Raw genomic sequence first — 12,812 nt, forward strand, 5'->3', positions numbered from 1 at the left:
TCACCTCCATCCCCATCCCCAATAACCATTGTATTCTTTGCTACCTTCCCCCATCCTCCTTTCTGATCTATCACCTTCCTCCCCACCCCCACTCACCTATTGTACTCTATGCTACTTTCTCTCCACCCCACCCTCCTCTCATTTATCTATCCACCCTGCAGGCACTCTGCCTGTATTCCTGATGAAGGGCTTTTGCCTGAAACTGTGATTTTCCTGCTCCTCGGACGCTGCCTGACCTGCTATGCTTTTCCAGCACTACTCTGGTCTAGTATTGTAATTTGGTTTATCCAAAACGCTAAAGGACACAGCAGCAGCGGAATAAGAGAGGACATCCAATATATGACTCAGAGATAGTGAGAGCTGCAGATGCTGGAGAGTCAGGGTGGATAAAAAGTAGAACTGGAGAAAACACAGCAGGTCAGGCAGCATCAGGAAGGGGGGGCTGTCGGTGGGAGGGTCTAGGGGAGGGGAATTGGTGGCTGAATCAGATGAGAGAAGTGACAAGGTCCACCCCAATGTCAAGATCATCTCAGAGCTGCAGCAGTTATTGTTTTAGAAAGGGCATGAAGGCCAGCAGCATGGCACGATCCCAAGTTTTACCTGTGTCATTCGGTCTGTAGGTGGGCTTGTCGGTTTCAATAAAAATGAAATATGGTTTCGGAAGAAGCTGGAGGTGAACCATTCTCCGTTTTGGAAACAGACTGGGGATTTCCACAGCCAATGTAATATATCGCTTCTTGCTGGGTAACTTGCATTGTGTGGCGTTCTCTGGGAGAATCTGAGACAGTGAATGACACCATGAGTTATACAGGCTATAACATCCAACACAACATCAAAAGACTTCCTGAGAGAGTAGTCAGATGGCGGATACCATAGCGGGGTGAAACATGATGCTTACACTCAATATGACCGTTGGGAGTGAGGTGGATACTGCTTTAGCTTGTCTTCTTCAGATTTTAACACAATCTCAGGCCAGGCTTCCTACTTTGAAATGATGTTGGTTGATGAGATTGTCCAGGATGGTAACAGTATAGGGAAGCTCACTCCAGCCTCCGAGCAGAGTATGAGCACATGGCCACTGAGGTCACCATTAACCTCAGAGGCTCAGTTACATCCTCACTAAACCCCCTCTCGACAGCAACCTGGCACGCTGGACAACACGGTCCAATCAGAACGTGGCTTTATAGGTAACGCTGGATCAGTGGGACAGGGATCCACCAATAAGAAAAGGCTTCTCCTCTTTGGACCTGGGTTTTGGCCAATGGTGTTCTGACTCTTCGAGGGGTTAGGAGGAGATCAGGTCGGGTGGATGGTAGGGTCGAAGAGTCAAGAATGCGGTGCTGGAAAAGCACAGCCAGTCAGGCAGCATCCAAGGAGCAGGAGAGTCGACAGTTCTGGCATAAGCCCTTCATCAGGAGAGGAGGAAAACTTCTTCAAAGTAGGCATCCTTGGAAGGGGCTTTGCAGTCGGGTTGAAATCAACTAGGAGAAAGTGAGGACGGCAGATGCTGGAGATCAGAGTTGAGAGTGGGCTGCTGGAACAGTACAGCAGGTCAGGCAGCATCCGAGGAGGAGGAGAATCAACGTTCTGGGCATTCCTGATGAAGGGCTTATGCCCAAAACATCGATTCTCCTGCTCCTCGGATGCTGCCTAACCGGCTGTGCTTTTCCAGCACCCCACTCTTCGACTCTGATCTCCAGCATCTGCCGTCCTCACTTTCTCTTCAGTGGCTGGTAGGAGTTTCGGGAGGAGACTGGGATGGGTGGATGGTAGGGGTTTGGGTGGAGATCGAGATGTTAGGGGAGAAGGATGTCCTCACGATACTCTGGGTGTCATGGTTTGGGGCTGACTCATCAATTCCATACTTTCTGATGCAAACATCGGTGTTGGAATTCGAGAGGGACTGTTCCTGCAGTTTCCCAGTGAAACCCCAAAGTAAGCCCAGCGACATGGTCACTTCTTCAGGGCTGCAGAAAACGCCAATCAGGGCCTTGGGTACCAATGAAATGGAGTCATCCAAGTGACAGTGGGACATTTGGAAAAGAGTGTGTTGCGTGTGCTGGTCCAGCAAATGTTCTGGGACAGAGAACTGTCACCGGGTCTCCTTTCCACACTGTGTCTAAGGCTGTAAGTGAACCACTAGTGAGTCTTAACAAAAAGAGGCAAGATGAAGGTTAGTGCATGATAGCAATAGGTGCAAGTTGCATTGTCTAGTTCAACATGATAACAGTTTAAAATCACACAACACCATGCTATAGTCCAGCAGGTTTATTTGGAAGCACTAGCTTTCGGAGCACTGCTCCTTCATCAGGTAGCTGTAAGGGAGCACAGCGCTGAAAGCTTGTACTTCCAAATAAACCTGTTGGATATACCCTGGTGCTGTGTCATTTTGAACTTTGTCCAACCCAGTCCAACACTGGCACCTCCACATCATGATAACAGACCATCAGGAGCCATTGAAGACATTGAGGACCTCACCACTGACAAGCTGTCTAATTTTGAGCCAAGGTGGCTTTTATTAGTGGGCGGCATGGTAGCACAGTGGTTAGCACTGCTGCCTCACAGCGCCAGAGACCCGGGTTCAATTCCCGCCTCAGGCGACTGACTGTGTGGAGTTTGCACGTTCTCCCCGTGTCTGCGTGGGTTTCCTCCGGGTGCTCCGGTTTCCTCCCACAGTCCAAAGATGTGCAGGTCAGGTGAATTGGCCATGCTAAATTGCCCGTAGTGTTAGGAAAGGGGTAAATGTATGGGTGGATTGCGGGTCGGTGTGGACTTGTTGGGCCGAAGGGCCTGTTTCCACACTGTAAGTAATCTAATATCTGTCACCATCGGCACTTCAGGCTACACACCTCATTTTCCTACCAAGTCTTTGTGAGATTGAGTGGAGCTTAATGTAGTCTCCATTCATTCTTTCCGTTACCTCATACAAGACATCACATGAGAAAAGTGAATGTCATAGATTGCCAAATGCTTCTCCATACACACCTCTCCTCCCCACCGTCTCACCCTCACTAGCCCCACAGAACAGGCACGTGACCTCAGGGAGATGCTGCAATTGGTTACTTTTCATCTCTTTTCTATTGTTTGCACTAACTCTGTTTCTGTCCTCCAACTTTCTATGTCTGTGTTGCATCTCTTCCAATTATGTTACCTTCCACAACCGATCTTCTCACATGTCCTCCCATCTCCTCAACCAAGGACTTGTCCCAACCTCCTGACCACCAATTATAGTCAACTCACACGAAACCCTCTCACCCTAAACCTATGCCCTCTAGTTCTGGACTCCCAACCCCAGGGAAAAGACTTTGCCGATTTACCCTATCCATGCTCCTCATAATTTTGTAAACCTCTATAACGTTACCCCTCAGCCTCCGACGCTCCAGGGAAAACAGCCCCAGCCTGTTCAGCCNNNNATCTCCCAACTCCTGTACTCTGACCAATAAAGGGAAGCATACCAAACGCCTTCTTCACTATCCTATCTACCTGCGACTCCACTTTCAAGGAGCTATGAACCTGCACTCTAAGGTCTCTTTGTGCAGCAACACTCCCTAGGACCTTACTATTAAGTGTATAAATCCTGCTAAGATTTGCTTCCCATAATGCAACACCTCGCATTTATCTGAATTAAACTCCATCTGCCACTTCACAGCCCATTGGCCCATCCAGTTTTGGTCACCCCTCTATCGTAAGGATGTTATTAAATTAGAAAAATGCACAGAAAAGATTCACAAGGAGGGTTTGAGCTATAAGGAGAGGCTAGAGAGACTGGGACATTTTTCCCTGGAACTTCAGAAACTGAGGAGTGACCTTGTGAAGGTTTATAAAATCATGAGGGGCATGGATAAAGTGAACAGCCTCAGATAAGGGAGTTCAAAGCTACAGGCTATAGGTTTAAAGTGAGAGGGGAAGGTTCAGAGGGCACCTGAGGGGCCACTCTTTCAAGCAGAGGGTGGAACATGTATGGAATGAACTTAGAACAGAAGGCCATAACAACGAGGGAGCAGGAACTGGATGTCTGGCCCTTCGAGCCTGCTCCACCATTCACTAAGATCATGGCTGATATTTTCATGGACTCAGATCCACTTACCCGCCCGCTCACCATACCCCTTAATCTCTCTACTGTTCAAACAATTGTCTATCTTAGTTTTAAAAACAGGTACAGAGGAAGCCTTAACTACTTCACTACTTAGAGACAAAAAAACTGAAGCTGCTGGGATTCAAGGTAGATTGGCAGAAGCTGGAACAACACAGTAAGGCAGGCAGCACCAGGAGGGTGGAACAACACAGCAAGGCAGGCAGCACCAGGAGGCTGGAACAACACAGCAAGGCAGATAGCCCCAGGAGGGTGGAACAACATGGTAATATACTATATCTACCAGTTCCCATTTTTCAACTCTGCTTATAATATCCTGAAGGAACCCAAGCAAATTTGTCAATTTGATGGCTCTTTCACACAACTACATTGACCCTGTTTGATTGTGTTCCACTTTCCTGAACATCCTACTATTGTTCCCCTTGTAATAGACTCTAGTACTTTCCCACTGGTAAATGTTAGTCTAACTGGCCCATAGATTCCTGTTTTTGATCTCCTTCACATTTTGAACCGGAGCAGCACATCAGTCTGCTGGAATCTAGTGAGTTCTGGAATATTTAGATCAATGCTTCCATTATCCTGTACCCACTTTCATTAAAAACCTGAGATTGTGGCTGTCAGATCCTAGTGACCTTTAGTCCCATTAGTTTTCAAAACATATTGTCATGATTGAGACAGTCACAAGATCTTTGGAACTAACGCTTTGCTTATCTTTAGGATGTCTACAGTGAAGACCGATACAAAATATTGGTTTAAATTCTTTCAATTTCCTAGTTGCATTCTTCAAAAATCCCAAATTTACTTTAGTTACTCTCTTCCTTTTTATATGTACATAAAAGCTCTTGCTGTTTGTTTTGAACTTTCTTGCCAATTTACTTTATCATCCATTTTCCCCCTTTTTCGTCATTTACTGTTGCTTTCTAAAAAATTCCCACCATTCGAGCCTACCATTAGTTTTCATTGCTTTGTATGCCTTTGTTTTCCATTGGCTACTCTCCTTGACTGCCCTTCTTAACCATGGGTGGTTTATCCTTTCACTGAGTCCCTCTTCTTGATGGAAATAAATGTTTTCTGAGTATAATGAAATATCTGTTCATCAACTGATCTTTCTGTTGTTCCATTTTTCCAGCCTAATTTAAGCTAAAGACACAAGGTTGAGACCCAAGTTGCTAATCCTCAAATTGAATTTGCAATTTTACTATATTGTGATCACTACTTCCTAGAAGATTCTTAGCAATGAGATATCTTCTCTTCCACGTGCTCCTCCCCACTTTTCCAGGGACATATAACCAATCAGTTTTTCACCTCTCTTTTCAGATCTGAAGAAGAGTCCTATAAAACTTGAAACTTCAACCCTGCTTTTCTTTCTTCACCAGACCTGTTGAGTTCCTCTAACAATATATGTGAATAGGGTGGGAATTGGACTGCAGCCTCTGCAGGGACAGAGCATTCATGCAGTTTTACTGTGGACGCCCTGAGAGAGTAAAATGCATCAAGCAGGACATGTTACAGTGCAGTTGCTATCAAACAGAAGCTATTTTTATTTCTAGAATTTGCAAAGCCTCCACCATCCCTGTCTCAGGTACTCTTTGGGATTATTAAGAATATCATAAAAAGTACACACTGGCGAACGGTCAAGTCATTTAAATCACCCGGTCTTTATATTTTGGAATGAAAAGTTTGTCCTGTGGTTGAAAAATGTGTAGTTTGCTATTATAATTGGTTATCCTTATGGGTTTAGTGCTACTTGACTGCTTCCACAGTCTGTTATTATCACAGTGGGGGGTTCATAGGTTGATTGCCAAGTCCAAGTTGCTTCAACCAGGTCTTTGATTGGTGCTATCAATACCAAATCTTGTCTTCACGAGGATTAATTATTTGAAAAATTTTAAATGTTGTCAGTGGAAGTTTACATTTTTAAAAAGTTTTGGTGATTAGTACCTTATTTTAGTTCATGTTAGCCTGGCTCCTGTAGTCTACTTATGGTGGATACTGAATGAGTTGGCATTGATGGTGACTGGCAGGGAGCCATGAGCTGGCACTATGCTAATATCTGGGCTATGAAGGGATGTGAAGGGTGGATGGAGAGGCACAGATGGCAATGGAGTGCATGAGATTGTACAGGGATAATTGGGGAGGCATGAGGTGGTGTGACTTGGTGTGAATGGGGCATGGAGACAGTGTAGGATGTGATGGAGCATGAGAGGTGAAGGTTAGAGGGCTGCTTCTTCATTATCTTCATTGGAGTAGCATTCTGGAGTGACAAGGCACGCACTTGGACCACTTTGGCACCCCATGGGCCTTGTGGGCTCCCTCTGCACTGCTTCCGAGGCTGCCTACAGCATTGGCCATTGCCCACACTCCTCTCCCACCTCCAGGACAAAGTTCTGAAGATTACAGGTAGCACAGTGACTCAGTGTTTAGCACTGCTGCCTCACAGCGCCAGGGTGCAAAGTTTGATTTCAGTCTCGGGCGACTGACTGTGTGGAGTTTGCACGTTCTCCCCGTGTCTGCGTGGGTTTCCTCCGGGTGCTCCAATTTCCTCCCACAGTCCAAAGATGTCCATAGTATGAGCTGCATTAGTCAGAGGGAAATGGGTCTGGGGTGGGTTACTCTTCAGAGGGTCAGTGTGGACTAGTTGGGCTGAAGGGCCTGTTTCCACACTGTAGGGAATCTAATCTAATCATTCAGGGCTTTGCACCGTGGGAGCTTTTCCTGAATCCTGACTGAAAATGTGGCCCATATCAGAAAGGTGACAGAAATCCTTAACAAGACGTAGGTTAGTTAGGCCTCAAGAGGGATTGTGTGCAATTGTGTGGATATTGAAAGGCATAAAAATCTCGCGGAGGAGATATAGTGGAATGGTACCAGGGAAGAGTGAATTCAGCCATGTGTGGGGATGAGAGGAGATCCCAGAAAATGTTGCTGAAGGGTTTGATCAAGGAGATGTGAATGCTACAACCTGCTTTTAGTGGTAGAAAGGTTAATAACCAGGGTCACCGATTTGAGGGAACCAGCAAAGAAGTTGAGGTGAAATGAAATTTTAAAACTGGTAACACAGCGAGTTGCTGTGATCTGGGGTGCACTGTCTGGACTGACAATAGTGACATATTCGATAGTAATCTTCAAGCGCAAATTGGATCAATACCTAAAGGGGAAATAATTGCTGAGATCAAAGCTAGAGGGAACAGGATAGATCTTACAGAGAGCCGTGAAAGGCATGATGGCCTGAACTAGCTCCTCCTGCATTACTGTCATTCCGTGATTCGAGATGAGGGGGAAGGATAATCCAGGGAAATATGTGAGCTGAGGGGAAACCAAGCACAAGGCTTCGCTAAGAGTTAATGAGATATTATAAAGAATTAGGATGAGCTGGGTAATTCTAAGTGGTCCTCATGGATGAACCAATACCAGTTACCTGGACAAACAAGACTTCAGCAAAGTTATTTGTGCGGTTCAGTTTGACCAAGTGCCTCTCGGAGCACACCAGCATGTTCTTATTGTTCAGTAAGTAAACAATGGCATTAACATTCTCACGAGCCTCAAACACTTGGATGGTGACCGTTTCCTTCACACCAATACGAACAATCCTTGGGCCGGTGATCAAGTAGCTGGCAAAACACAGATGGGGAACAATAGTGAGTCAATCAGTCACCCTTCCAACCTCACCCAATATGGTTTACTATCGAGGACACAGTCTGGGTTTGTCGACACTTGAGTTTCAAAGATTGAGACACTCAAAGGATTTGATCGGTTGGTTAGATTTATTTGTCCTTCAGCACTAGGGCATCCTCTTCCTGCACATGCTCTATTGGGATTTCAGTATCAGAGCATCAGTTGGAGGCATTTAAATAAGCAAGTTGCTTTGATGCAGACCAATAATAAAGTTCAAGTCATCCATTTTATAGGTCTGTGCAGTCCATAAACAATTGCAAGTTCTTCCATTGGAACATAGGGGACATATAGATGAGAAGCAGGAGCTGGCCATTTGGCCCTCTGAGACTGAACCATCATTTTACATAATGAATACACATCTGCCTCAATGTTATTTTCCTCCACTACCTTCTAATGTTTCATGCCTAGAAAGCTATAGACCCTGGAATTGAATATGTTCAATGAATGAGCTTCTGGAGCAGGGAATTCCAAAGATTCACCACCCTCTGACTGAAGGAATTCTTCCTCATTTCTGTCCTAAGGGACATTGAAGAAAAAGTTGGCTTGATCAACAATCAAGTTGGCTTGACCAATTTGTCACCCATTCTTTCAGTCTGTGCAGTCTAGAAACATTTGCAAGTTCTTGTATTGGAACATAGGACAGGAACATGTGAATTAGGAGCAGAAGTCAGTTATTTGCCCCAATCTCCCAGCTTTGCTGCCACACATTGCCCCTCAGTGAGCTAGCCAAGGGGAAACCCTCAGCGACACTACAATTAGAGATCTTTGGAAAGAACGGACATGATAGGAGCCAAGATTCTGCTGTTCAGGGCTCCCAACAGCTACAACACATTTCTGAAAGATGACAGAGTGGAAACAGAAGAGGGAGAAACAGACCCTGGCCCCCACCATGCTCTCGATGGAGTTCTGTTCAACCTGTTCAGGCATATTATAACATGCAGTGTGGGACATGCAGGATTCAAACCCTAGCCCTTCTGGCCCAGAGTTAGGGACATTACCACTGGAGCACAAGAGCATCTGAGTCTGGTTGTGTCCCAAGGAAACACCCAAACAATTCTCACTCGATCTTGTGTATTAAGAGACCTGTCAGAACAGAGAATGAGGGAGGGGGAAGGTTTGACAAAGTAGGCACCCAACAGTCACTTTTGCACAGTTACAGCACAGTTGGGTGGCACGGTAACTCAATGGTCAGCGCTGCTGCCTCACGGCACCAGGGACCCGGGTTCAATTCCAGCCTCGGGCCACTGTCTATGTGGAGTTTACACGTTCTCCCAGTGTCTGCGTGGGTTTGCTCCGGTTGCCTCCCACAGTCCAAAAATGTGCAGGTTAGGTAAATTGGCCATGTTACATTTCCCATAGTGAACAGGGATGTGTAGGTTAGGTCAGGGGGAAGTGTTGGGGAATGGGTCTGGGTGGGTTACTCTTCAGAGGGTTGGAGTGGACTTGTTGGGCCAAATGGCCTGTTTCTACGCTGTAGAGATTCTATTCTTTGATACCTTAATTCTTTGTGCACGTGATTTTCTAATTGTTTTCTTCAATAAAGCAGTTGCATTAATTTGTGAATCTATTGTCCTGGGCCTGCCTCTATGATTTAATAAAACCCGAGCTGGAGTACAATAAGCAAACAAGCAAGAGTTAACTCCTCTCACCCTCTTTCATATTTGCCCACGAGGTTATGTTGGGTTGAAGGTTCACGTAGAGAGATCTGAAGGAATGGGAGGAAAATTATTGCGGGGAAAGTCCAATTTTTTTTTCACTCACTGCTTTGATGTGTTTTTCTAAAACGATTTGAAGTGTTTGGCCATGTATAGGCATTGTGTGTACTCTCTTTTTTTATTAACAAATGTTTACATATGGAGACACACGTTCAGGGCTTGCTTTCATATCACCTGCATCGGGAGGAATTGTGGCTGAGCCGTTGGCATTGTAAGGCGGCAGTGCCAACCACTGAGCTACTGCACCCGGTAAAAATGGCAGCTTCCTTCCCTCAAGGACCTGAGTTAACCAAATGGGTTTTCCCTGCCAATTGACAATGGATTCATGGATTAGACTGTTCATTCAAGATTTTGATTGAATTCGAGGGTGGCTCAGTAGCTTGCACTGCTACCTCACAGCACCGGGAACCCAGGTTCGATTCTAGCTTCAGCAAATGTCTGTGTGGAGTTTACATGTTCTCCTTATAACTGTGTGGCTTTCCTCCCACAGCCCAAAGATGTGCAGGTTAGGTGGATTGGCCGTGTTGTAGTGTCCAGGGATTTGCAGGCTAGGTCGTTGGGTCATGAGAAATGCAGGATTACAGGATTAGGGATATTCCCTTCAGAGGTTTGATGTGGGCTGAATGGCCTGTCTCCACACTGCAGGGATTCTTTGAGTACTGAAGTGGGTTGGGAGGTGCATGAAGGAAAATTGTTTTTTTTTCATTGAATCCTTTGACCAGCATTGAGTTTCTCATTTCTCTCAAATCTTTTTGAAAGAGTGTAACACTTTAAGAACAGTTTGGTTTCTGAACCAAAACCAGTGAGGGTCTGAAAATCAAAAAGAAAATTCCAGAAAATCGGAATGTAGACCTCAAGAAAGTCTTAGTGACAGAACTCAAGGAGGAAAAAGCAGGACCCCATGATGTCACGAGCAGTGAGGTCTGCAGATGATCTTTCAATGCCCCTCCCAAAAATGGGAGGGAGGGGGGTTAAGAGCACTCCAAATTGTTTTGATAGCCCTTCCAGACTGCAATTCCACATTGTCATGGGAATGTCCCTCTGCAGTTTTGAACCTATGGCCCTTTCCAGTTTTAGCTTCTGGGTTTAATGGCGCACCATTTGAGGCCTAATCCTTGGGGAATTCAGTGGCAAGACGGTTTTTAATTCTCTCATAGGCAGAGGCAAGGACTTGAGGCTTTGGTTCTTGTAGAGGATACCCATATACCCTCCTTCTATCGCCACCATCTACTGCCACCCCCAACCCCTTGCCCCAGTCTGGGGCACTTGGCAGCTCCTTCCCATCCCTAACTAGATTTGAAAGCCCACCCACCATCCTCAATTGGTCAGCAAGCCTGGCCTCCAATTGGTCAAGTGAGGAGCCAATCAGGTTACATGGTTCATGTCCCGGACCCCTGCTTGACTCAACATCAGGAATGGGAAATTCTGCTCATCCTCTTATAACTCCATCCTTCAGGGTAGCAGAGTTTAAATAAAATCTGGTCAAGATTCTCTGAGGAACCTACCCACTGGCAAAACAGTTGCTGTCTGTTCCCTTCATACCTCATTGTGTGCAGTGTTGAACTGAGAAAGGGAGAGAGAAAATGCAATGAATGCAATCATTAAGGTGCTACCAAAGATGGCAAGTATGAGGAGAGATTGGGTTGATTTGGCCTGTGTTCTCTAATGTTTGGAAAGGATGAGAGGGAATCTGATTGAAATGTATGAAACTCTAACAGGGCTGGAAAGACACAATAAAATGAGAATGTCTCCTCTGGTTAGGGAGTCTCCAATCAGTGGCCACGATCTCATGATACAGGTTAGACCACTTAGGACTGAGATGTGGAAACACTTCTTCACTCAGAGGGGAGTGAACCTGTGGAATTCTTTCCCACAGAAGGCTGTGGGGGCCAAGCCACTGATTGCATTCAAGACAGAAACAGATTTTTCTAAGCTGAAGGCATGGTGAGGAATGGGAAGGCAGCAGGTAGACATCATTGAGGTAGAGAATTGTCCATGAATGGTACAACAGACTTAATGGGCTAGAGGCCTATTCTCCTCCTACTTTCTAGGGTTGCTATGTTTAACTATGGATTGCTGAAGCATTGCTACAGTGGGGGCAATAAATGTCTGTTGGAAGAATATTTTGGGGAAATTGCTTCTGAGTCCCACCCCCTTCTGACCCTTGATGGATGTGGATCTGTGCATTTGGGTGAATGACATAAACTCTGAAGTGGATTCATGGGTTGACATGGGCCCCAAGCAGCAACTGATTTGCCTCCTGAGGGGCAGGGAGATGCCAAGTAACTCCCCTACATGCATCTGCAAGGGAACCACCCAGGACAGTGACCGAGAGCTCCAGGAGGAGCCCAGCATTGGGTAGCAAAGGGTGAAAATAAAAGCATTACTTACGAAGGTGCTTGTTCACTAACTGACATGCACCAGGAGGCACAAAGCAGGAACACCAACAGCTCCATCGCACAAAACGAGTCAAAACAACAGCAAGCCAAAACTGCCTGGGTCCAGCAACTGACCAGACCTTGCAAACTTTTCAGGTCAATATTGACCCCGGGTTACTCATTTACCAATAATGTTGAAACCTTCCCACAGCATTTTCAACTCCTCCACTCTCCGAAGGCCTCAGGCACAATCTGATCTCAATCGGAGAGTCTGCTATATATGAGGATTCGGGTCACATTCCACTAAACAGTGTTTTCTGGGGTAGCCATTTCTCCGGCTTTGGACCGTGTGACAGCAGTAGTGGGTTGGGTCAATCCACTCCCTGAACGAGGGCTGTTTCCGATGGATACTGGCTTTCAGTATTTAACGCACACAATAGACAGCACTAGACTGAATTTCAGACAGCTCATAAAAGACCCAACCATTCCGTGACCCATCTCATACATAACCTTCTCCCCAAAACATACCTTCTTCATTAGATTTACAAAATTGAATGACCTAATCATTCAGAGTTGACATCGCATACAGTATAATCCATTTCTTCTAATTCTGCATTAGACTCAGTGCATTTACAAATATGGTTAATATTTCCAAGATGTTGAACATACAGCCTAAGGGTTGCCACAGTACGCAACACTCCCTCAGTGTACTCTGGCTAAAAGGCTTTAGACTGAAACCTTATCCACATTTCAGCTCAGTAGCAGCTGCCCTGAACTTTACTACAAGCCTCCATGCATAGTCTCTGCCTTTGGAATATGCAATGCTAACTTGGAGAAAAGTCCTCTTGCTGCGAGACCAACCATTTTCAGACGGTCTTCCAGGTGGTTGACTCAGTGTACATCCCTGGGAACAGCTCATAAAATCGCAGAGAGCTGCATCCATGACTGAAC

At 45.7% G+C, this 12,812-nt stretch overlaps 1 protein-coding gene across 1 annotated transcript in view; it reads right to left on the bottom strand.

Moving 5' to 3' along the window:
• Positions 1-12,026, bottom strand: part of LOC122555475 (complement C4-like) — a 52,086-nt gene extending 40,060 nt beyond the window's left edge. Inside the window, exons 1-3 of the mRNA XM_043701502.1 lie at positions 11,875-12,026; positions 7,512-7,704; positions 601-778 (exon numbers count right to left, since the gene is read on the bottom strand). Of these exons, the coding sequence (XP_043557437.1) occupies positions 601-778; positions 7,512-7,704; positions 11,875-11,939 (436 nt within the window). The 5' untranslated portion in view covers positions 11,940-12,026. The remainder of the gene's footprint in view (positions 1-600; positions 779-7,511; positions 7,705-11,874) is intronic.
• Between the last annotated feature and the right edge of the window lie 786 nt (positions 12,027-12,812).

This window comes from Chiloscyllium plagiosum, chromosome 12 (genome assembly GCF_004010195.1).
Source record: "Chiloscyllium plagiosum isolate BGI_BamShark_2017 chromosome 12, ASM401019v2, whole genome shotgun sequence".
Taxonomy (NCBI): Eukaryota; Metazoa; Chordata; class Chondrichthyes; order Orectolobiformes; family Hemiscylliidae; genus Chiloscyllium; species Chiloscyllium plagiosum.